This window comes from Telopea speciosissima, chromosome 8 (assembly GCF_018873765.1).
Source record: "Telopea speciosissima isolate NSW1024214 ecotype Mountain lineage chromosome 8, Tspe_v1, whole genome shotgun sequence".
Taxonomy (NCBI): domain Eukaryota; kingdom Viridiplantae; phylum Streptophyta; class Magnoliopsida; order Proteales; family Proteaceae; genus Telopea; species Telopea speciosissima.
The window spans coordinates 45,182,594-45,206,427 of NC_057923.1; the positions used below are offsets into that span (position 1 = coordinate 45,182,594).

At 38.4% G+C, this 23,834-nt stretch overlaps 1 protein-coding gene across 2 annotated transcripts in view; it reads left to right on the plus strand.

The window, feature by feature from the left end:
- The first annotated feature begins 237 nt into the window (after positions 1–237).
- LOC122672933 (crossover junction endonuclease MUS81) overlaps positions 238–23,834 on the plus strand; it is a 67,714-nt gene continuing 44,117 nt past the window's right edge. Inside the window, exons 1-9 of one of the 2 annotated variants that reach the window (XM_043870444.1) lie at positions 238–655; positions 771–874; positions 950–1,028; positions 1,139–1,225; positions 1,378–1,503; positions 4,825–4,963; positions 17,321–17,531; positions 17,629–17,762; positions 17,905–18,053. In XM_043870444.1, the coding sequence (XP_043726379.1) occupies positions 465–655; positions 771–874; positions 950–1,028; positions 1,139–1,225; positions 1,378–1,503; positions 4,825–4,963; positions 17,321–17,531; positions 17,629–17,762; positions 17,905–18,053 (1,220 nt within the window). In that variant the 5' untranslated portion in view covers positions 238–464. The remainder of the gene's footprint in view (positions 656–770; positions 875–949; positions 1,029–1,138; positions 1,226–1,377; positions 1,504–4,824; positions 4,964–17,320; positions 17,532–17,628; positions 17,763–17,904; positions 18,054–23,834) is intronic. The other variant, XM_043870443.1, reaches the window with a different exon arrangement.

Below are 23,834 nucleotides of genomic sequence, written 5' to 3' on the forward strand. Positions count from 1 at the left end.
TATTATTAGAAGGGCATTTTGATCATTAGCTTCCTTACAACTAACATCTAACGTCCTAAATTAACGGCAGGGACCAAAGTGCTATAATGTTTTGAAACTAAGTGGATTTTGCAATTAGAAAAGTTATACAAGGGCATTTGGACAAATGGGCATTTGTCAAAAACCCTAAATTCATAATACAATACACCTTTGTAACTGTGAATTTGATGCAAGTGTGAAAGAACAAAATTACCCTTCATTCAATTACGATTTCAAACCTTCTCAACGTCGACGGTTCTGGCGCTTATTTGCTCTTTACAAAGAACCCCCTCTTACCTGGTATGGACGATGAATCCAGGAAGAAGTTATGGCGAATGGAACCTCTTTTTATACTCTTCGTTCGATTTCTTTACTGACAAATGCTGTCTGAACTGAATTGAACTAAACCTTACTACCTTTGTGTGTGCAAGCATTTCTTTGTCTCAATGGATTATCAGAAACGAGTTCTCTGTCCCGAGAACGAAGAACTTGCGTTGTATGTGAGGAAAAAGAGACAGGAGATGGATAATGCTAAAGGGATTTCGGAACATATCGATAGGACCCTTTACAAAGCTTATAGCAATGTCTGCAACTCCAAAGTTCCCATTAAAACCCTTAAGGAGTTCTCTAAGATCAAGTAGGGTTAGGGATTTGGATCAATTTCTTTCCTTTAAGCTTTTCTTGCCGATTTTCTCTGGATTATATGTGTCAATGTGTTTTTTATGGATTTATTTGGCTTGACTGTATGGTAGGGGTGTGGGGAAATGGATTCTAAGGCTTGTGCAAGGGTTTTTTCAGACGGACTCGGGTACTACTTCTGAACCTGAACCTGAACCTGAAGACGTGACACAGAAAGGTAACATAGTTGGTTTCCATTTTTTTTTGTTTGATTTGATTTGATTTCTGGTGTTACCGTTTTTGAATCTTGCAGGGAAGAAAACCAAAGGAACGAGACGCTACGTACCACAAAAGGGTTCTGTTGCATATGCGCTTTTGATTACCCTTTACAGGTTACGAACCAAAAATGTTATACTGAATGGGAAGTTTTATTTCTTTATTGGGTTTTTTAATCCTTTTTACCAAATTTTAAAACTAGGACGACTGTAATCTGCCATAACAGGGCAATGGCAAATGGTAATGAGTTTATGCGGAAACAGGAGCTTATTGATGCTGCTGAAACAAGTGGGCTTGCACGTGTGCCAATTGTGTATGTCAATTTGTTCTTGATAATTATAATTGTTAGCCACCTTAGTTTGAATCTTCTTTTCTTCTCTTCTTTCATAATATAATTATCTTTGTAGGTTGCATGTTATTGGAGGGTGAGATTGATTGCATTCCACTGAATTTCTATATCCACAGGCCAGAAAAAGAGCGAGGAAAACTTTCCGGGTTTGGAAGTTCGCCGAAGGAGTGGTATAGTGGATGGTGTTGCATGACAACATTGATAACCAAAGGATTAGTTGTGAAATCAAGTTGTCCAGCAAAGTATGTCTCTAATCTGGTTTTGTCTATATTTTCGTTTTCATGCATTACTTTGGAATTATTCCAATCTCCTTCTGTTATACCATTTGAGAGACTTCATGTGATTATTGTAAAAGAAAATCTTCAACCTCCTTAAACTTAAACCCTGTGTGGAAGGCATCAGCATTTAATGTTCACAGAATAGTAACAACAGTTAGGCTCTAATCATGTTAATGTTCACAGAATAGTGACAACAGTTAGGCTCTAATCATGTTAACCCTCTTATTTTACCTCACCATTCAGTGAAATCTCATCTTGAGTTCGTTATGGTAATTGTAGTTCTAAATCCAACTATTTCTACAGATTGGCTTGCACAATTCAAGAAAATTAGCATGATTTGAGCACACATGTTTTTTTTTTTTTGTATGGGACAAATTAAGAGAAAAGTTCATTTATAAGAAGGAAAGGAGCAAAACTATACAGTTCTGAAAGAGCTAGTGGAATCAACTATACAAAAGCGAATAATTCTCAAGTATAACTCTTTTTTTTCTAATAAGCAAGAACTAAAAGAGTTTACCCCTCCATTCTACAGAAAGGGCACCCCATTTATTTTAATCAAAATTCAGAGGTTGAAGAAGCCCACCGTAAGAGGTAATGCTTTATCCTATTTTCCACCATGTGGAGTGGAGCAACATAGTTGTTAAAGAACCTCTTGTTTCTAGCTTTCCATAGATACCACAGTACCACATAACAGTCCTGGAATTGAAATCCAGAGCCTCTTACTTCACTGCACTTGCCGATTTGACCATTGCTGAACTAGAGCAAAAATATCACCAGGAGGTACCCAAGCAATACCAGTAGAGGCAATCATCTCCTTCCAAACATGATCAAGTAAAAGACTTGAGCAACAGTCTTAGCATCTCTTAAGCACAACAGACACACATGCAGCAACACATGATCATGAAAAATTGGATGAATGATAATAAATATGCTATCTTTGTAGGTGGTCCTCATGAAGAACTGCACTTTAACTGGATAAGAAAAAGTAAACCCCATCACAAGATGAAGAATGGATTTTCATCAAATGTTCACCACGATTATAATTAAAAAAAAATCAAATATCCAAGCCATACAAATTGTAATCTAAGTTGGCACCATTTTTCAAAGATATAGTATCGCTACTAGTTCATCACTAACCACCACAAATAAATTTTTACCATTCTTAAGCATAATCCCACCTAACACTAAATACCAATTGCTATAGATTTTTTTTTTTTTGGGGCGGGGGGGTGGGGGTTGGGGCGGAGACCTTAAACTGAAGTCCTAACATAGAAGGTAAATTGCTACAGATGAGACCTGAAACTTGATACATGACTAATCTATGGGGAGGGCTTCCCATCCAATTGTCATTTTGACTAGTGAGACTTCATATGACTAAAAAAATGGACTGTCATGAAAGCCAAACAAGCAATATAAAACAGGGACCTAATCCATAAACAAATAAAGGAAGGAGTTGAAAAGTGAAAATAATGTTTCATGAAATTACAAGAATGCCATTTGACCTATTTCATATCAGTGGCATGTTTATAGTTTATTGTTTCTTTGGACACACTTTTGGGACTCTTCCATTTCATATTTGGGGCTGAAAATTTGACTAGTGAGACGGGTGTTGACTGACAGACCGAGTGATATACGATATACCTTATTGGCAAGAAACTATGACTGGTGCCTTACCAATGATTCATGTTTCCATTCATTACTTCTTTTTTTTTTTTTTATAAACATTTTAAGTTAATGATATCTTGTGCTCTAAGATTTATATTAACATGTCATGTTTTCCACATACTGAACTTGAGGTAATGGATTACATAACATTTTTTTTTCTTCTTTGGGGTTGGGGGAGATATATAGAGTGACGACCTAGTTGGTCCCAATAAGTTAAAGTATAATTGAGTTAGTAATCTATATAGTGCCGGCTGGGCTTATAATCGGGCTTGCATGAATCTTACAGTTTGGACTTGGGTCAGGCCTACAAATCGGGCTAGTACTATCGTGCTTGGTCCGGGCCTGCGCACAAGTTTTTGGGCTTATATTGGGCCGGGCTATTCAGGCTAATTTTAGGGTTGGGCTGATTGGGCTTCGGCCAGGCCCGGCTCAAGTTTCATCGCAGTAGCTTTCCATGGAAACAGTTGTGACAGAAGAAGGTGAGAACAATTAGGTATACGAGGATCATATAAAATCTGTGAACAGTTCGGTTATGAGAACTTGGTGAAGTTATAGTTCTAGACTTCTAGTTGTAGTGATTCAAAGATCACATAGCTTCATCAATGGATAGAACTGCCTATCTTTTTTTTTTTTTTTCTATTTTAATTTATTCAGTGGCGAATGCCTAGTTACATCTTTTGTAATGAAATATAATATATTTTTTGGGTGAATAAATAATTCATTGCCAAAGAAGGGAAATACAAGGGCTCCCAATAAAAGGGGAGAACAAAACACAAAGAAAACCCCACCCTCAATTAGGGGGGACAGAGGGAGAGTACAAAGAAATAGTAATACCCCAGGAATCTAAAATTAGCCTATTTCAAGGGGAAACAATGCACTGTGAAGAGGTAGATGATGACTTGCATTTAATGTCAAAGGAGATAGAGGCCAAAATCTGCTGCAAGATCCTAGACTTGGGGTCCATGGTCTGAAATTACGCTCCTACCAAATATGATAGATTGCTGTGCCAAAGGCAAGCTTGCCTACAGTGTCACTGCTGGAGTGACTGCTATAGGACAAGTCCACCCAGTTTCATTCTCTATCAAAGGGCAAGATCCTTTTCTATCTTGGCCAGCATTTAGCAAACAGCTCTTTCCAAAGCGAAGAAGAGATGGAATATTTAACTAAATGAAAAAACAATAAAAAGAAGACTAGGGCCTTTTTTCTCTTATATATTGATGAAATCTTCGACTTTAGAAAATAAAAGGGTTTTGGATACAGGTTAATACCAACTTGGGGTAGTAGTACCTGCTTCCTTGGTTGGGCTGTATGGAAGGAGTTTATTGAGTTAGACTGGATCATTTACTGCTAGTTGGGGCCATCATTGTGCAATATATGTCTATTCTATAGTTTTCTTATCAATTAATGCTTTCCAGCTTAAAAATGTGGGTATTTTTCACATATCTCGCGACAAAATTCATTTTGATATTGATAGGAAAAATAATTCAGGTCATTGAATTGGTCACTTCATATTTGATTCAAGTATGGTAAGGAATCACTGCACGGCTGCACGTGACAATTTCCTGTCAGTATATCGGAAATTTACTTTCTTTACCTTATCGTAATATAAAATTTGTGCAGGTATATGCTAACTCAAGAAGGCCGAGAAGCAGCACGTGAATGCCTCTTAAGGTCTGGTTTGATAGATGAACTTCCTAGTCAAGATGTTCATAGTGCTTCAGATTTGGGCTCTGCTCATGCAAATTCGGCTTGTAAAGAAGTGAGATTTCTACCCTTGGATTTGATTATTTGAAAGAAAATAATTTTACATTCCACTTGAAACTCGAGTGGGTAAAAGATACTTTACTGAAAGCTTATGGAGAAAGAGGCTTAGGTTAGGCTTCTCTTCTGCCAAAAAGTTCTATTATTTTCTTTCAGAGATGTATCCTTATATTTTTTTTCTCCCACTTTTTGTTTCTCGGGTCAAATTCAGTTTTAGCAATGACAGTTGTTGCAATACCAGAATATAAAAACCAGTAGAAGAGAGAAAGAAGAGATGAAGGAGAGAAGGGAGGCTGCTGAGAGAACTCACAGCTGATACCCACTCCTCTCTCACAGATCTTATTTATAACTTAGAAGAAGAGAAGAATACAATAACTTTCCTAATTAGAAACTAATCTCGAGGAACTAAAAAGGAAACATATCCACGATAGAGGGACTCCCTCTATCGTGGTTTACATAAGGGCCACGACAACTTTAACACTCCCCCTCAAGCTGGAACATATAGATCACCCATGCCCAGCTTGAAACAATTCTTCCGGAACAAGCCACATTAGTTCAGCTGCAGTATGAGCCATAGCTCGATACTCAGCCTCAACACTAGATCTAGCCACAGTAGATTGTTTCTTGCTACGCCAAGTGTCTAGGGATCTGTATGGCAACCATTCTGTTTCAAAAAATTGGTTCTGAATCAGAATCAATTTTTTTTGTTTTTGGATTTTTGGAGTAATTTTGTACCAGCAAATGCTGTATGGTAAACCTGGTAAAAAATTGTTTCCGCTATTACAGAGAAACAGAAACATGTATGGATTGCCATTTTAACAAATGAAGCTTTCAGATTCATGGAAATCAAAGGAACTCTGAAGTTAACATTCACATAGAGAGAGACAGGGAGAGATAGCGATAAAGTTACCTAAGAGAATCGATTCCAATAGAGGAGTTAGGGTTTCTTGCAGAGCTTTTATTCTAGAACCTCTTCTTCCTTGTCATTACTGAGACAATCGAATAATCAAATGAAATAAATAAAATCAGATTAAGTACTCATGTATGTTGAGAACATTAAAACAGAGATATGGAGAAAAAGGATAGAGAATGGGTTGAAAAATAGAATAGAGCATAAATCAACTATAATCATGGCTTGACCTTTTAGAAGGTCTTGATCCACCACCCTTCTTCCCTTTTTTGTTCTTTTGAGGAAAACAAAGGTCAAGAATAAAGGTACGCAATGAAAAAAACTAATAAAGAAAAAGTAACCAAGCTAAGTTAGAATCTTCAGTAGTCTAAGTAATTGTGAAATGGTGAAAATATATATAAAAAAAAACAGTGCGATGAGATTCTCTTCTCTAACCGCATCTTTGTATCTGTGAGGTCAAAGTTCTCGAGCTTCTGTCTCTGGAATAGGTTTTCTGTATAAGCGGCTCTCACCCCTCGATAAAGCTTTCTTTGCTTTCTTTATCGGACGAGGAGATCTGGAAGAGATCGCTTCCTCCTCCTAAGAGACTAACGACAACAATGGTCGGGAGTCCTTGCAAGAGAACTTGAGAGTTGCAGAGGTCGGTCGAAGTTGTAAAGAACAAAATTGGGTTTAGGTTAGACGTTTGAGTGCAATGTTATGTTTTGATGGTAAATACCATCAATGCCCTTGATTCTCTTAAGTCCACGTTGTTTCTTCGACATATCGTAGAATCAATTCTCAAATATGAGAAACTTCTTTTTGGTGTTTCTCAAAACCTTCACAGAATCTATTATATCACCTGGTATTCTGCCCCCAAAATAAAAAAAAACACTAGAATCAATTTTTTGAAAAGTTACCTTACGGATCCTAGATTTCCACCAGCAAAGGGTATAGTACCCAGTAGTGGGCCTTCTATCACCAACAAAACCAGCCCAGTCAGCATCATAGAATCCCACCAGATCTACTCTCTGACGTGATTTATGAATCAATCCCTTTCCTGGAGCTCCTTTTAGATATCATAGAATGCGACAAGCTGCCTCCCAGTGAGGCTTCTTTGGAGACTGCATAAATTGACTAATAACACCCACTGCAAAGGATATGTCTGGACAAGTAACAGTCAAGTAAATGAGTTTTCCCACCAATCTCCGGTACTGATGTATATTTTTTAATGAATTTCATCACTATCAACCTCTAGCTTGTGATGAGGATCCATGGGAATATCAATAGGCATGGAAGCAAGCATACCTGTCTCAGATAAGAGATCCAACACATATTTCCGCTGGGATAGGCTGTTTCCTTTTTTACTACGCAACACTTTGATTCCAAGGAAATACCGAAGAGGACCTCAATCCTTCATCTGAAAATGCTTATGTAAATAGGACTTAACTGATGCAATTCCTGACTCATCATTCCCAGTAATTATTATGTCATCAACATAGACTATTAGCACAACTACCTTGGAATCCTTGCGTCTTACAAACATAGAATGATCAACATAACACTGAGAAAAGCCGCAATGAGTAACAATAGTACTAAACTTGTCAAACCAAGCTCTGGGTGACTGCTTCAGCCCATATATAGTTTTATGTAACTTGCACACTCTGGTAGAATTCTCCCCCTGAGCAGCATACCCTGGAGGTTGCTCCATGTAAACTTCCTCGTGAAGGTCACCATAGAGGAAGGCATTCTTGATATCCATTTGGTAAAGTGGCCAATTCAAATTGACAGCCACAGAGATAAGAACCTGCACAGAATTCAAGCGAGCAACAGGAGAAAGTGTCTCAAAATAGTCAACACCGTAGTCGGATTGTACCCTTTAGCCACAAGTCGGGCTTTGAGGTGTTCGGCCGAACCATCAGGATTGTATTTGACAGTGTACACCCAACGACATTTAACAACATCTTTACCGGGAGGTAAATCCACTAAAGACCATGTTCCATGAGTCAATAATGCATCCATTTTGGTATCCATAGCCAACTTCCAGCCAGAGTAAGATGAAGGCTTCAGAGAGAGTATGGGGAATAGAGTCAGTATATAGGGAAAAAGCAAAGTTGTGAAAATGAGATGGAAGATGGGAAATAGACACATACTTTTCAATAGGATAAGCAGTTACAGACTTATGGGTGTACCTTTGGGAAGAGCAATGGGAAGGTCAGGAGGGACCTCCAAACTTGGATCGGATTGGGTAGCAGGTGGAGCAGGGTCAACACTAGTAGGAGGCACAGGCTTCTTGTGTCACTGGTATACCTGCACGGGTTTGTTAGGAGTAGTAGAGGTGGGAACATCAAGCGGAGTAACCGGAGGAAAAGGAGGAACATCCAAACCTGCAGGAGGAGGAGAAGTGGGAGTAGAATAATATGAAGTATTTTCAAAAAAGGTGACATCAGCACTAACATACTATTGATGAGACATTGGATCATAGCACTTGTATCCTTTTTGAGTACAGGAATAACCAAGATAAATACATTTAACTGCCCTAGGTGATAGTTTATCAACATGAGATTGAAGAATTTGAACAAAACAAACATAGCCAAACACCTTGGGTGAAAGAGGAAAAAGAGAACCAGTAGGATGGAGGATAGAAAACGGAGATTTGTTATTTATCACAGAGGAAGGCATCCGGTTAATTAAGAAACAGGCAGCTAGAACATCATCACACCAAAACTTTTTAGGAACATGCATGTGAATCATAAGAGACCTAGCAACTTCTAACAAATGCCAGTTCTTACGTTCAGCCACCCCATTTTGTTGAGGGGGTATGAGTGCAACTGGTTTGGTGAATCATACCATTATCCATACAATAGTGAGAAATATCAGTTTGAACATATTCAAGTGCATTATCAGATCTGAAAATCTTAATAGAAACACCAAATTGGCGTTTTTACTTCTTGATAAAAATTCTTGAATACATTAAGAAACTAAGTCCGGTCTTTTAACAAGTAGACCCAAGTAGAACGGGAATAATTATCAACGAAAGTAACAAAGTAATGAAAACCAAACCTATTGCTAACACGACATGGACTCCACATGTCTGAATGAACTAAATGAAATAATGATAAACTGCTAGACACACCACGAGAAGGAAAAGAAGAGCGATGATGTTTGCCTAATTCACAGGCTTCGCATTCAAGACGGGAAATGGATTTGCAGCTGGGAACCACAAGTTGTAGCTTGGACAGGGACAGGTGACCGAGACGATAATGCCATTGCAGAGGAGAAGAACCACTAGTAGATGTAGCAGCTGCAGTAGAATTGCTCAACCCTGCCACCAATCGTCCTCCTTGTCTGAACCAATTGGTTGCTGCTGCTGATTACTACCAGAAGAAGAATCGAGTACCACCTCTGTAGGTCCCTTTTCTGTTCATGCGATTCAGCCTGGCTGCTGCAACTCCTAAGTGTGATAACTCCTTATCCCTCCATCAAACCCTGCTAGGTTTTTGAACATCATACCACTCCATCATCCACCCCACTCGACCGCACTTTTACTCCATTCCACTGGCTGGATTTAGCCTGCACCTTAACCCTCTATTTTGGGATCAACCTCTGGATCTCACAATCACACCATCATGGCTAGCTAGAATTTTTTGCAGAGATTACTCCCCTTACAAGCACAATTCGATCTGAATTTGGGTCTCTTCTATTGGCTGGTTTGACAAAAATCCTAACCTTGTAATTCCTGGTTCAGTTTCTAATTTGAGTTTTGTGACTGCTGAATATTCCTGGGTTACTTGGGCTAATTCTAACCTAGATCAGCTCTACATTAGGAGGCTGCTGAGAGAACTGATGAGTACATTTATGTGTGAAATCTTAGGGCATAAAGCATACATTTTACCATATTGGACAGAGTTATTTCGGTGCTTTCTTGTGCTTTTCAGGTTTTAGGTGAATTCTTGTGAAAATGGAGCAAAAGATGCTAAGAATAGCCGGAAGTGCTCATGAATCGAGAAAATCAAGTTTGGATTGAGCACTGAAAGAATCACGCCAATCAATCAAATTTGAATGTGATTACAGTGGGCCCCTCAGCATAATTTTGAGGTGTTAATAGTATGGATGCGTAGCCCGTCGAGTCAGCTTTGCAACGGTTCAAACGACACTTGATTCCGAGTTGAAAAGAAGAAGTTACGGCCGTTTCCGTGGACAGGGGTTTATTTGTAATTATTGATAGTCGGCCGGGATAAAGTAAAGCGGAAGTTCGGATTCTAGGGGCCTTAGCACAATTATCAAAAGTTATCTTTCTGTCAGCCGAAAGATTCCGTTTGGAAGGCTCTGGAGTAGTCCAACTTCAACTTGAGATATCTTGGGCTCTTGAACTCCAAATTGGACGAAATTTGGGTCTATTTTGGTTGATTTTTCGTAAGGAATACAACAGTGAGGCCCATATAAGCATCCCATGCTCCACATTTTTTGAAAGACAGATTTGACATTTCATTAATTGTGAGTGGAATCCTAGTCATCACCCTTGCTCTCTCTCTCCTCCAACTTTTCAAGGGTACTTTTGGTATTCTACTTGGGATAGATTTCTTTTGAAAGATATTCTCTCATCTATGGAAGGTTGAAAAGTCAAAGATGCCTTGATCTCATTGCTTGGAGAAGACACCTACAAAGAAAAAGAAGCACAAGTTAGAATTCGAAAGTTACTTTTTAATAAATAGGAGGTTTATGTATCTAGGATCTTTTTCTCTCCCTCTTTCTATTTTTTTTTTCTCTTGAGATTCAAGGCAATGTAAAGGAGGAAGGAGAAGAGAATATTCTCTTTTCTTAGGGAATATTTCTTCTACCACTTCCCTCTTCTCTCTTCTCCCTTCCCCCTATAAATACCCCTTGCCCTTAGAGTTAATTTTTAAGTTAGTTTTTAGTTCAGTTTTTAGTTAGTTTCTAGTTCAATTTTAATTCAGTTTTTAGTGTAGTTTTTAGTTCAATTAATTAGTGAAATTTCTTCTTCTCTTCTAGTTTTTGGCTTTCTAAGTTCTAGTTTGATTTCATGGTTTCAATTCCATGGTTGTGATGCTTTTGATTTATGCTTTAATTTTATGTCTTCAATATGGTTGTAATAATTCTAGTTTAGTTTCAAGCTTTCTAGTCTAAGTTTCTAAGTTGATGACAAGACTTGGAGATTTAGAAGAGGAAGCAATTTCAGTCCGGTTCAAGCACATCCAGGTTTTCATTCTCTAAACCCTTAATCTCATTCTCCCTCTGCTCTATCTCTCTTTATCTTCTTCTTCTTCTCCTTGTATTTCTTTTATTTTTTTTTTATATATGGTTGTGGTTTGTGGATGCACTTTTATTCCCTTATTCCTTTTTATGTGATTATTATGTGTGGTTGCATTTTTTATTCCTTTCAATTTGCATTAGTTTGATAGGTTAGATGCTCATGTGTTAGGACGCCAATTTAATCCCTTAATTTTGTTAGATGCTTATGAGTTAGGATGCATTAATTTTCATTAGTTTAGTTAGTTTAATTTAACACTTTAATTTGGTTCACTTTGCATTATTTTTAAGTTAGTTAAATAGAGTGGCGTATATCTCTTCGTGTTCGACTCATAGCTACGATTGACCCGTACGCTTGCGGTATTATTTTAACTCGAACAAGTTTTTGGCGCCGTTGTCGGGGAGATTATTGTCCACTTTATTTTTTTGATTTTTAAGCAATTCGAAGTGCTTTATTTTATTTGACCTTTTCTTCTCAAAAAAAAAAAAAAAAAAAATTTTTTGAAAACCTCATCTTGTTTCTCTTCTGTTTCAAAGACTGTGCGCCCAATCTAAAGTCCTTCATATGCTCAAACCCAACCTCTTTTGGTGTTCCTCATAGGATTAAGTTACCTATGATGCTGCATCTTGACTTGGTTGGGTGGAATGGCATATGACTTGTCTTTGGAGGTGACCAACTTTGATAACAGGAAAACGACATAGTGAGTGCCTTGGAAACAGAAACGTATAGTAGTCCTCCACTCTACATTAGAATCCAATTGGAGTCGCTCGTAGGTGGCTCTTGAAGACTATACGGGTTCCCTTGCTGTCAACCTATATGACAACCTTACAGCTTTGGAATCATTGTTTCGATTTTTGAGGGCAATGTACCAACTGTCTATTTATTCCCTCATGTTTTTAGTGAATTTTTTCTAATCTTTTATTTTTCTTTAATTTTTCTAAGGGAGACCTCAATTTGGGATAGGTGGTTAGTTTAGAATAATTGGAGATACACTTCCACATATGACTTTGGGGGAAAGATGGAACTATGCTAAGGCAACCATGACTTTGGGGGAAATGTTTAAACAGGCTAGGGAAGCCAAAAGTAGTGAGATAGAACAATTTTGCACCACCCCAGTGCAATTTTGCTCCCCAACCCAACTATGGGCTTTCGGGAAATTTTGATTGGTCAAATCCCCCAGGCTAGCCATGTTATGGAAGGATGCCCTAATCTTTATGGGGGTAGCTTTGGTGATGAGAATATGAGTCCTCTATTTCATTACAATTCTTTTGGCACTTACAATCAGGGGTGGAGTGATCATCCCGATTTCTCGTGGGATCAATGGAATAACCAAGCTGGACCACCCAATTTCCAATGTCATGGTCAGTTTGGTCCTTCAATGCCCAACCCTCCAATGCATTCAACAAGAATGAATGAGCTAGAAAGGACTATGGATAGAATGGAGAAGCAACTCTCTCAACTGATCACCGTGTTACAGGAGGAGGAAATGGGTACATTACCTAGTCAGCCTGAACTTAGTCTATGTTACCAGATTCCTGTTCAGAATGAACCATCCCACCCCCAGTTTAATGATGTTGAAAGTCCACCACCCCAGTTTGAGGTTACTGAGAGTCACTCCCAATACAATGATTTTCAAGATGATTTATTTGTTGAGATTGAATCTCCTGAAGATGTTAGTAAAGCGAGGTTTGGTGAGCTACCTAGGGGCGTCCAACTTTTGCCTGAAATTTCTGATTTCAGTGCGCCTAGTGTTTCTACTAATTTAGAATCAAATTTTCATGATTACATAGAAACCCTGGAAATTCGATCTCCCTCTCTCTCTTTGGAAAATCCAGTTGACTGTCATACTGAGGATTGTTTTGTCCCATATAGTGATTTGTCCAAACCTCCTAGGTTTGATGATTTTATTGAGGAGGACAATGTTAGTCCTGATGCTCTTCAAGCATTTTATCGCGATCTTTATTTGGAAAACCAAGTTATGCAAAGGGCGGATAGTTGTATTGCTAGGATTGATTTGAGTAAACCTCCCATTTTTTATGATTATTTTGATGAGGTTATTCATAATCCTTTTTATGCTTACTGTGATCCGTTTTTTGTTGGTTTTTTTAAATATGACATGTGTTCTACATTGCAAACGGGAGAGAATGGGAGGATTTATGGCATGAGTTTTAATTCCTTCATTTTCCACTGTCCCATGAGGACAGATTTTTCTATTGAATATTTCTCAGTTGTGCTTAACTTCTATATTATTTCTCGCTTTACTAAAATTCATGGTCGAGTGTTTTCTGGTTCTGACGTTATTTCTCCATTTACTGGCCATGGATTGAGATTTCTGTTGCTGCTCCTAGCACTTTTTGTAGAGCTCTTGACACTTAATGATCCTCTTTTTGATTATATCTGGTAAGTTCCTTCATCTCCTCCCTTGTCCTTATTCTTTCTTTTATGCATGCATTGAGGACATTGCATGACTTAAGTGTGGGGGGGGGAGGTGTGAGCTTGCTTATTTGGTAAATTTTGATTATGGCGGTACTTTGGTTTTGTGCATACGTTTCTTTGATTGCGAAGCGAGAGAAAGAGGGAATTAAGTGCCCTAGCATGCAAAATAATAAAGAAATCCCTTTTCAAGGACGGTAGTTGGTTTGTATCCAGTGAGAGGGATTGAATTGGAAAATATAAGCGTTATTTCATTTGATGGCTAGATTCCTCTATGTGTCTTATGGACCCTTTGATCTTTTGGCTAGTAGTTGAGACCAATTTGTATGTGGCAAGGCAAGGCATGAGAGTGAAAGTGAAAGAAAGAAAAAAAAAAAAAGAAACAAGAAAGGAAAGTGGAATTCCTTGGGACTAGACAGGGCACTGTGCCTCATGAAGCAGGGTGACTTGATCGAAATTCCTTGGAAGAAAAAAAAAAAAAAAAAAAAAAAAAAAAAGAAAAACTCTTGCATCAATGTCTCAATGTCTTATGGATATATGCAAACAAGCGAAGCTACCAAGTATTTGGGTGTCTGGTGTATGCTCCACCATGTCATTCAAAGAACAGTAATGGAGTAGAAATAGAGTTTACTGTTGTGAAAGAAAAAATTTCTGCCTTAATGCCTGAAAAGCCTGAAAAGAAAGTATAGTAAAAAATACTCAAAGCCTAAGTCTTTGGTTCCATCGATGCTATGAGTGGTTTACCTGAAGGTGAGTAGTGTTCAAAAAATATGAGGAGATCCCTTAATCTTGATGCATGCTTGTTACTTGAATTGATGTAGGGTAATAAAATTCAAGTGTGGGGGAACCTTTGGCTCCTTGATCTTTAGTTGAGCACTTTTTGGGATTATGTGCACTGTCCTACTTATGCCATGATTAAAATTTGCAGCATTCATTTACAATTGAATTTTGGGTGTATATTCACTGCAAACACCCACAAGACAAAACTCGTCCACTAGGGGTAACCTAGGGGTTTAAAGGCTTGTTGCACATGCTAAGTGCAACCATGATTCCTACGAAAGTGAGTTAGGATTTTTTGCATTCTGGACTAGTTTTTCTTTTGCTTTACTTGAGGACAAGTAATGTTCAAGTGTGGGGGAATCTGATGAGCACATTTATGTGTGAAATCTTAGGACATAAAGCATACATTTTACTACATTGGACAGAGTTACTTCGGTGCTTTCTTGTGCTTTTCAGGTTTTAGGTGAATTCTTGTGAAAATGGAGTAAAAGATGCTAAGAATAGCCGGAAGCGCCCAGGAGTCGAGAAAATCAAAGTTTGGATTGAGCACTGAAAGAATCACACCAATCAATCAAATTTGAATGTGATTACAGTGGGCTCCTTAGCATAATTTTGAGGTGTTAATAGTATGGATGCGTAGCCCGTCTAGTCAGCTTTGTAACGGTTCAAACGGCACTTGATTCTGAGTTGAAACAAAGAAGTTGCGGCCGTTTCCGTGGACAGGGGTTTATTTGTAATTATTGACAGTCAGCCAGGGATAAAGTAAAGCGGAAGTTCGGATTCCAGGGGCCTTAGCGCAATTATCAGAAGTTATCTTTATATCAGCCGAAAGATTCCATTTGGAAGGCTCTGGAGCAGTCCAACTTCAACTTGAGATATCTTGGGCTCCCGAACTCCAAATTGGACGAAATTTGGGTCTATTTTGGGTGATTTTTCGTAAGGAATACAACAGTGAGGCCCATATAAGCATCCCATGCTCCACGTTTTTTGAAGGATAGATTTGACATTTCATTAATTGTGAGTGGAATCCTAGTCATCACCCTTGCTCTCTCTCTCCTCCAACTTTTCAAGGGTACTTTTGGAATTCTACTTGGGATAGATTTCTTTTGAAAGATATTCTCTCATCTATGGAAGGTTGAAAAGTCAAAGATGCCTTGATCTCATTGCTTGGAGAAGACACCTACAAAGAAAAGGAAGCACAAGTTAGAATTCGAAAGTTACTTTTTAATAAATAGGAGGTTTATGTATCTAGGATATTTTTCTCTCCCTCTTTTTATTTATTTATTTTTTCTTGGGATTCAAGGCAATGTAAAGGAGGAAGGAGAAGAGAATATTCTCTTTTCTTAGGGAATATTTCTTCTACCACTTCCCTCTTCTCTCTTCTCCCTTCCCCCTATAAATACCTCTTGCCCTTAGAGTTAATTTTTAAGTTAGTTTTTAGTTCAGTTTTTAGTTAGTTTCTAGTTCAATTTTAATTCAGTTTTTAGTGTAGTTTTTAGTTCAATTAATTAGTGAAATTTCTTCTTCTCTTCTTCTAGTTTTTGGCTTTCTAAGTTCTAGTTTGATTACATGGTTTCAATTCCATGGTTGTGATGCTTTTGATTCATGCTTTAATTTATGTCTTCAATATGGTTGTAATAATTCTAGTTTAGTTTCAAGCTTTCTAGTCTAAGTTTCTAAGTTGATGACAAGACTTGGAGATTTAGAAGAGGAAGCAATTTCAGTCCGGTTCAAGCACATCCAGGTTTTCATTCTCTAAACCCTTAATCTCATTCTCCCTCTCTTCTATCTCTCTCTATCTTCTTCTTCTTCTCCCTCTATTTCTTTTATTTTTTTTTATATATGGTTGTGGTTTGTGGATGCACTTTTATTCCCTTATTCCTTTTTATGTGATTATTATGTGTGGCTGCATTTTTTATTCCTTTCAATTTGCATTAGTTTGATAGGTTAGATGCTCATGTGTTAGGACGCCAATTTAATCCCTTAATTTTGTTAGATGTTTATGAGTTAGGATGCATTAATTTTCATTAGTTTAATTAGTTTAATTTAACACTTTAATTTGGTTCACTTTGCATTATTTTTAAGTTAGTTAAATAGAGTGGCGTATATCTCCTCGTGTTCGACCCGTAGCTACGATTGACCCGTACGCTTGCGGTATTATTTTAACTCAAACAAGAACTCACAGCCGATACCCACTCCTCTCTCACAGATGTTATTTATAACTTAGAAGAAGGGAAGCATGCAATAACTTTCCTAATTAGAATAAGAAAGAAAAATAGAAAGACAATATCTCCTAGCAAATAGAAACTAATCTGCAGGAACTAAAAAGGAAACATATCCACGATAGAGAGACTCCCTCTATTATGGTTAACATAAGGACCACGACAACTTTAACAACAGTAATTACCTTTATCCCCAACTATTTTGCCTAATGGAAGGAAGATTGTAGTTTGTGGGATCTCCAATGCGTGACATCAAACCCTTTGGGCGCAGCCTTCCTCAGGATTACTATAAGACTGACATTCCTTTCCCTTTGGTGTCTCTGTAGGACTGCATGATCATATATGCCACCAGTGCTATTTAGACTTTTTCTATGGATGACTTGAATTAGTTGATCATGAAGTTTTGAAACTAAGATTTTCGATGTACAAGGTGTTCTATAGATGATACTTGAGTCAACATCATTTGATAAACTTACAAGTATAATTCATTTGATGGTGATTATTACATACATATTCACAAACAGACTACCACACCCACAGTGAACACATGCTGGCAACCAGATAAGCAACACATATCTTGGTACTGCCAGGCCATTCGGGTAGGTGATATCAATGTAGTCAGCTCAACTGAATCCATATGTATACCATGCTAGGGCCTAAATGCGATACTTGAAGCTTAGATTTTTTTTTTCCAAATATGTTCTAGTCATGGTTCTTTGACATATGACTCATATAATACTTCTCGTTCTGTTTACACAGAGGAGCCATCCTAAGGAACAAACATTTGCTTCCACTGATCTCGCAGAAGCTGCCCAGAAGAAGAAGAAGAAGAGGAAGACCTCTTCAGTTGGGCCTGCAATAGTGCATCAACCTAAAAAGGATGAAATTTGTGCTTCAAATTTGGAGCCTAAGCAAGGTCTTGGAGAGGATTGTTTTGCAACATTATCTACCAATATCTTTACAGATAGTGGTACACCTTTGTTCATAATACCAATGAAAGATGCAAGGAAAATCTACTTGTAAGTGATATTTCAATATGCCTTTCTCATATGATACATGATTTCCAGGTGCAGTAGATTTTGTTGTAAGAGAGAAAAATCGAACGAACTTCTGCTATGGTGACGCAGAGTGTGGTCCAGGGTCTTCATGTTCAGCTGATTCAGCAAGGAGCTCTTATAACTTGAAAGCATGCTCATCATCTGTACGTGTGAATTACTGAATTAGTTGGTTGAAGAATTTATTAGGGTTTTTGCATTATACTGGAAAAAAAATATGCTATCATGTTTAACATATGCTATAAGTTAGTTTTGATTTGTTGTCTTACTTTTTGCTCAATGCTTTAGGGCTATAACTTGCGTAAATCAAACTCTGATGGTTCAGAGGCTAAGTTGAATGCTTTAGCAATGCCACCTCTGGGTTTTGGGGAGAGATTTGAGGAAGTGTATGATGTGAGCTTGATATTGGATGATAGGGAGCAATTCACTAATCACGGGTCAGTGTTATCTGCTTATTATCTTTCTTGGCAATGCCAACTTGGAGATTGAACGGGACCTTAAAGGGTGTTTGTTTTGTTACCTTGATGTTTCTGTAACTAACTCCAACTAGCTTGGGATGGAGCTTTGTTGATTTATTGATATTATATTACCCTAGGTTCAAGTTATTGAATTTTGTGTAATGAAAATATAAAATAGATGATTAGTCAATCTAATTTGCGTAAGAGATTCTATTAATCTGTTTTTTATCATAACCTATTGTCGGACTTTTCTTTTCTGTGATTCAAAAATTTCCAAAAGCTCTCACAATTAGTGACTGCAACAGTTAAGAGTTCAGGGAAAGTTCCATTTATACCGAACACTCACCCTATGAAATGTTGATCAACCCTAACGCCATCCAGAAAGGATCATAGATTGTATGTATCTGTTTTTATTTTTCTATTGAAAAAATTGACTCTCATTATTCGACATAGAAAGCAACTTACTATGAATCTGTAATTGAGCTTCATTAAGTCAAATTCTTGGATTACAACCCCCCATCTTGTGGCAGGATGAACCCTGGCAGAAGTCCCAAATACCCTCGACCTGGGTGATTTTTGGGTTGGACTGAAGTACCGGGCTCATTATGGTCATTAAAGCTGATGATCTAAAAGGGTAATAAAGTGAGGGAATGAAATAATTTTTGGCGTGATATATTGTCATGTTTTAAGTGTGTTACGAAACCAGATTCCTGCAATCAGGCCAAAGCAAAGAGAAGACAGCCAAAAATGTGGGAGGCTGCCTGCGGCTAGAACTTATTGTTATACCGTAGGCCCCTCCCTCCCCCTTATATATATTTAAGTGATAAAGTACAAGGGCACAGAAATACCCCTGTACCAAGCACAGCCTTACAACAACAACAACTCAGCCTTATCCCAACTAAATGGGTTCAGCTTCATGGATCCTTTCAAAACAAAGTAGAGAAAATGTAAAAATGAGAGAAAAAAATGAAGAAATGGGATAAGAAAAGTGAGTAACGGAAAAAGAAAAATGAAAGTAAGAGGAAATAGAAGAATAAATTAAAAATAGCTAGACAGAGCAAACTACCCCTAGAATCTCAATACTCCTCAAGCTGAAGCATATATATCACCCATGCTCAGCTTGTTACAACAAGTACGAAAACTAGGAGCAAACAAGGACTTCGTAAACATGCCAGCCAATTGGTCTTTTGAAGAAACAAAAGGAGTCTCAACAAGCTTCTTTAAAACTGCATCCCGAACAAAGTGACAATCCACTTCTATATGTTTGGTCTGCTCATGATAGATCAGATTGCTGGCAATATATATAGCAGCTTGGTTGTTACAATACATCTTTATAGGAGTAGGAACAGGGAAACCCATCTCAAGGAGAAGAGAATGGAGCCACATCAACTCTGCAGTAATATGAGCCATAGCTCTGTATTCCGCTTCAATACTAGATATGGCAATGGTGGTTTGTTTCTTACTCCGTCATGTAACTAAATTATCTCCAACAAAAGTGCAATATCCTGTAGTAAAACGACGGTCACTGGCTAAACCAGCTCAATCAACATCAGAGAAAGCAATTGATGCACATCTTTTTGCGCTCTGCCACCCCCATTTTGTTGTGGAGTGTAGGAGCAGGCTGAGCAACTGGTTTGGTGAATCATACCACAGGTAGCACAAAAATAAGAAATTTCTTTTTACACATATTCCAAAGCATTGTTAGAACGAAAACCTTTAATGGGAATACCAAATTGAGTCTTTATTTCATTAGAAAATTGTGAAACACAGATAAAGAATCAGAACGATCCTTCAAGAGGTACAACCAAGTGAGACGAGAATAATCGTCCACAAAAGTCACAAAATACATAAATTCATGCTTATTTTTGACTCGACGTGGACCCTAAATGTCAGAATGGACTAAAGAAAATAAAGACGGACTACGAGACACAGAACGAGAAAGAAATGAAGCACGAAAATGCTTTCCCAACTCACATGCCTCACATTCTAAGCTATATTGCTCGTTAAGACTAGTGTTAGAGATGGACCTATTCTCCATTTGATTGCTCACACCCTCAGCCTGCTCATGCACACCACTAGTAGTTTGACAAGCTGCTGAGCTATTAGACAAATTGGCTTGGCCCAGACTTAAAACTAGGAAACAAAAGTTTCAACTGAGACAAGGACAAATGACCTAATCAACAATGGTATTGAAAGGGAGTCACACCAACGGTATGGGCAGCAGCAGAAGAAGTTGGGGCAACCGTTGAGGTAGTATAGTCCATCTTTTTCACTCCCTCCACCAATCGTCTTCCTCGTGTGAAGATCTTGAAAGACACAATGAGAAGGAAAGGAGGTTAGAGAACAATTTAAAGCCTTTGTTAACTAACTAACAGGAAGTAAACTTAAAGGAAAGTGAGGAACATGCAAACGGATGAAAGATTAATGGAGGAAGTGGGGGACATTGTGCCATAACCAGAAACAAGGGTAGAAGAGCCATTAGCAAGAATGACAGACATGGAAGTATCATTGGTGGCAAATGAAGTAAACAGAGAGGACTTACCAGTCATATGAGCAGATTCCCAGAATTAATGATCCAGGGAGTAGAGGTAGTGGTAAAGAGAGCAGATGTACCTGCATGAGATAAGGTACCAAAAACTGGGGTAGAAGAGCCATTAGCAAGAATGACAGACATGGAAGTATCATTGGTGGCAAATGAAGTAAACAGAGAGGACTTACCAGTCATATGAGCAGATGCCCAGAATTAATGATCCAGGGAGTAGAGGTAGTGGTAAAGAGAGCAGATGTACCTGCATGAGCTAAGGTACCGTACCAACAGAAGTAGAAGCCCCAGTAGATGTATGAGTGGATGTCTCAAGACTCTGTAAACGCCGTAATATCTGAGAAATATCATCATGATTGGTAGATTAACCACCTGTGGAGGATCCGGATATGGTATCCCCAGAAGACACTATATCGTTACCACCATCAGAGATTGCATGATTGGCTAATTGGTGTGCCCAATCTGGTTTGCCATGCTTGCCCCAACCATAGTTTGAAATCTTGCGATATCTCGGTATCTCAGGCTGGTCGAGATATCCAAAATATCCGAAATATACCGAAATTTCGCCGAAATATGGTATTTGTTCTACCATATTTCGGCACTCCATCTTGGTGGGTTTTTGGCCATATTAAGGCCTAATACTTCATGTACACCCTTATTTGAGTTAAATAAACACATCTAAACCTTCATATTGCAAAAAAATGAACTCAAAGTGGTGTTTTGGGTTTGCACCCTTGACTGACAGTATACGGTCGACCCTGATGTATAAATTGTTAAATACACTTTATTTACGAAATATACCGAAATTTCACGAAATTTCGACGAAATATCATGAAATATACCGAAATTTGAACTTTTTCATTTCGTATGGTCATCTCGTCTCGGCAGTGTCGAGATATCCGAAATATACCGAAATATCGGCGATATATCGCGAGATTTTGAACCATGGCTATAAGACTAGTATATCAATCTCCCAACCAACCTCTGATAACTGCCCTTATCAATAGGGTCACCATCCTTACTCTTCAAGTGTGTGTTAGGTTCCAGAGGTGTATCGGCAGGTTTACACCCAAGCATCCCAGTGTCCTTTAATAAATCGAGAGTATACTTTCTCTGAGAAAGAGATATACCTTTAGCAGAGTAGGCAACCTCTATTCCCAAGAAATACCGCAACCTGCCCAAGTCCTTGACCTCAAACTCGGTATCCAAATAGGTCTTCAACTGCTGATTTTCTTGTTTATCACTTCCGGTGATCACTAAATCATCTACATAGATAATCAAAATAGTGATATGCTGTCCCACCCTTTTAACAAATAGCGTGTGGTCAGCATTGCTTTGCTAATATCCATTAGCAACCATAGCTCTATGGAAATGACCGAACCATGCCCGGGGAGACTGTTTTAAGCCATACAAGGTTTTCTTCAATTTGCACACCTTTCCCTGAGTGTTTGGTGAGGCAAAACCCGGAGGTATCTCCATGTAGACATCTTCTTCCAACTCTCCATGTAAGAAGGCATTTTTCACATCAAGTTGTTGAAGATCCCAACCTTGATTCACAGCACAGGAAATGATGACTCTCACTGTATTCATTTTTGCCACAGGAGCAAAGGTTTCTTGATGGTCGATTCCTTGGGTTTGAGTGAACCCTTTGGCAACCAACCTTGCTTTATACCTTTCAATTGAACCATCAGATTTATGCTTCACAACAAATACCCATTTACAGCCAACGGGTCTCTTTCCTAATGGAGGACTTACCAAATTCCTGGTCTGATTTTTCTCTAAGGCACGCATTTCTTCATGCATCGCATCCTTCCATTTTTGCTCTGCTATTACTTCCTACCAATTGTTAGGAATAATAACAGAGGATAATGAAGACACAAAGGTATGGAAAGAAGGAGTAAGGGAGTTGTAAGATACAAAATTAGAAATTGGATGTTGAGTATAACTCCGCTTTAGCTTTCGAACAGCAATAAGTAAATCCAGACTGGGACCATAAGGAGGCTTACCAGGAGAATGAGTGGGAGAACTCGGAACATGTGCTGATTGAGTAGGTAGTGTGGTAGTGGTCTATTTGTACAATGGTCCATGAGGAGGAAAAACGTCCCCTGAGAAAAATTCTTCAAATCTTTCTCCCCCTGAACTGGTTGCTGCTCAATCTGTCCCATTTCTTATTCTTGACTTATAATCCCATCTTCCAATTCCACAGAAGAATCCTCTATAACAGGTACATGAACATTCAGAGGAACAATCAGTGGGACCTTTGAATCTGCACTTATGATCTCCCCCTGCAGAGGTTCCGGTAATGAAAAGTAGGCCTCGGATTCACGAAACACAACATCCATGGTAACAAATATTTTTTTGGTTGGAGGATGGTAGCATTTGTAGCCCTTTTGAGTAGCCGAGTAGCCAAGAAAAATGCACCGAAGTCCCTTTGGGTCGAACTTGCCATGAACATGGTGGTTTCGGGTAAACACCACACAACCAAAAATTTTTGGTGGTACAACAAAAATCGAGGAGCCCAATAAAACATCCAACGGGCAGCGTCCTCTTAAGACTCTTGAGGGAAGTCGATTAATAAGATAAGTGGCTGTGAGGACCGCATCACCCTAGAAATGAGGGGGAACAGCCATATCAAACATTAGAGATCGAGCCATTTCAAGTAAATGCCTGTTCTTGCGTTCAGCGACCCCATTCTGAGTAGGTGTATCCACACAAGAGGTCTGATGGATAATCCTATGAGTTTCCAAGTATGACCAAAAGGCACCATCCATGTATTCTTTACCATTGTCAGACCGAAGAGTTCTTACCTTGGCATCGAACTGGGCCTGAACCATCTTATGAAATAGGGTAAAACAACGGAAAACATCACTCTTATTGTGCATCAAGTAGATCTAAGTGGTCCGACTACAACAATCAATGAAGGTGACAAACCACCGAAAGCCAGAAGTAGAAACACACCGGGCAGGGCCCCAAACGTCAGAATGAATCAAATTAAAAGGTGATAAACTTCTACTATCAGAAATAGGATAAACCGTCCGAGTTTGCTTGGCTAAAATGCAAGCATCACAAGAAAGATTAAATTTATTACATCGTTTAACCAAACTAGGAAAAACATCAGATAAAACCCCTATAGGGGGATGGCCCAAATGTTTATGCCAATTATTCAACTCCAAAATCTCTGGTTATACTACTAGTTAAAAGTAAATTAGTAGAGAATT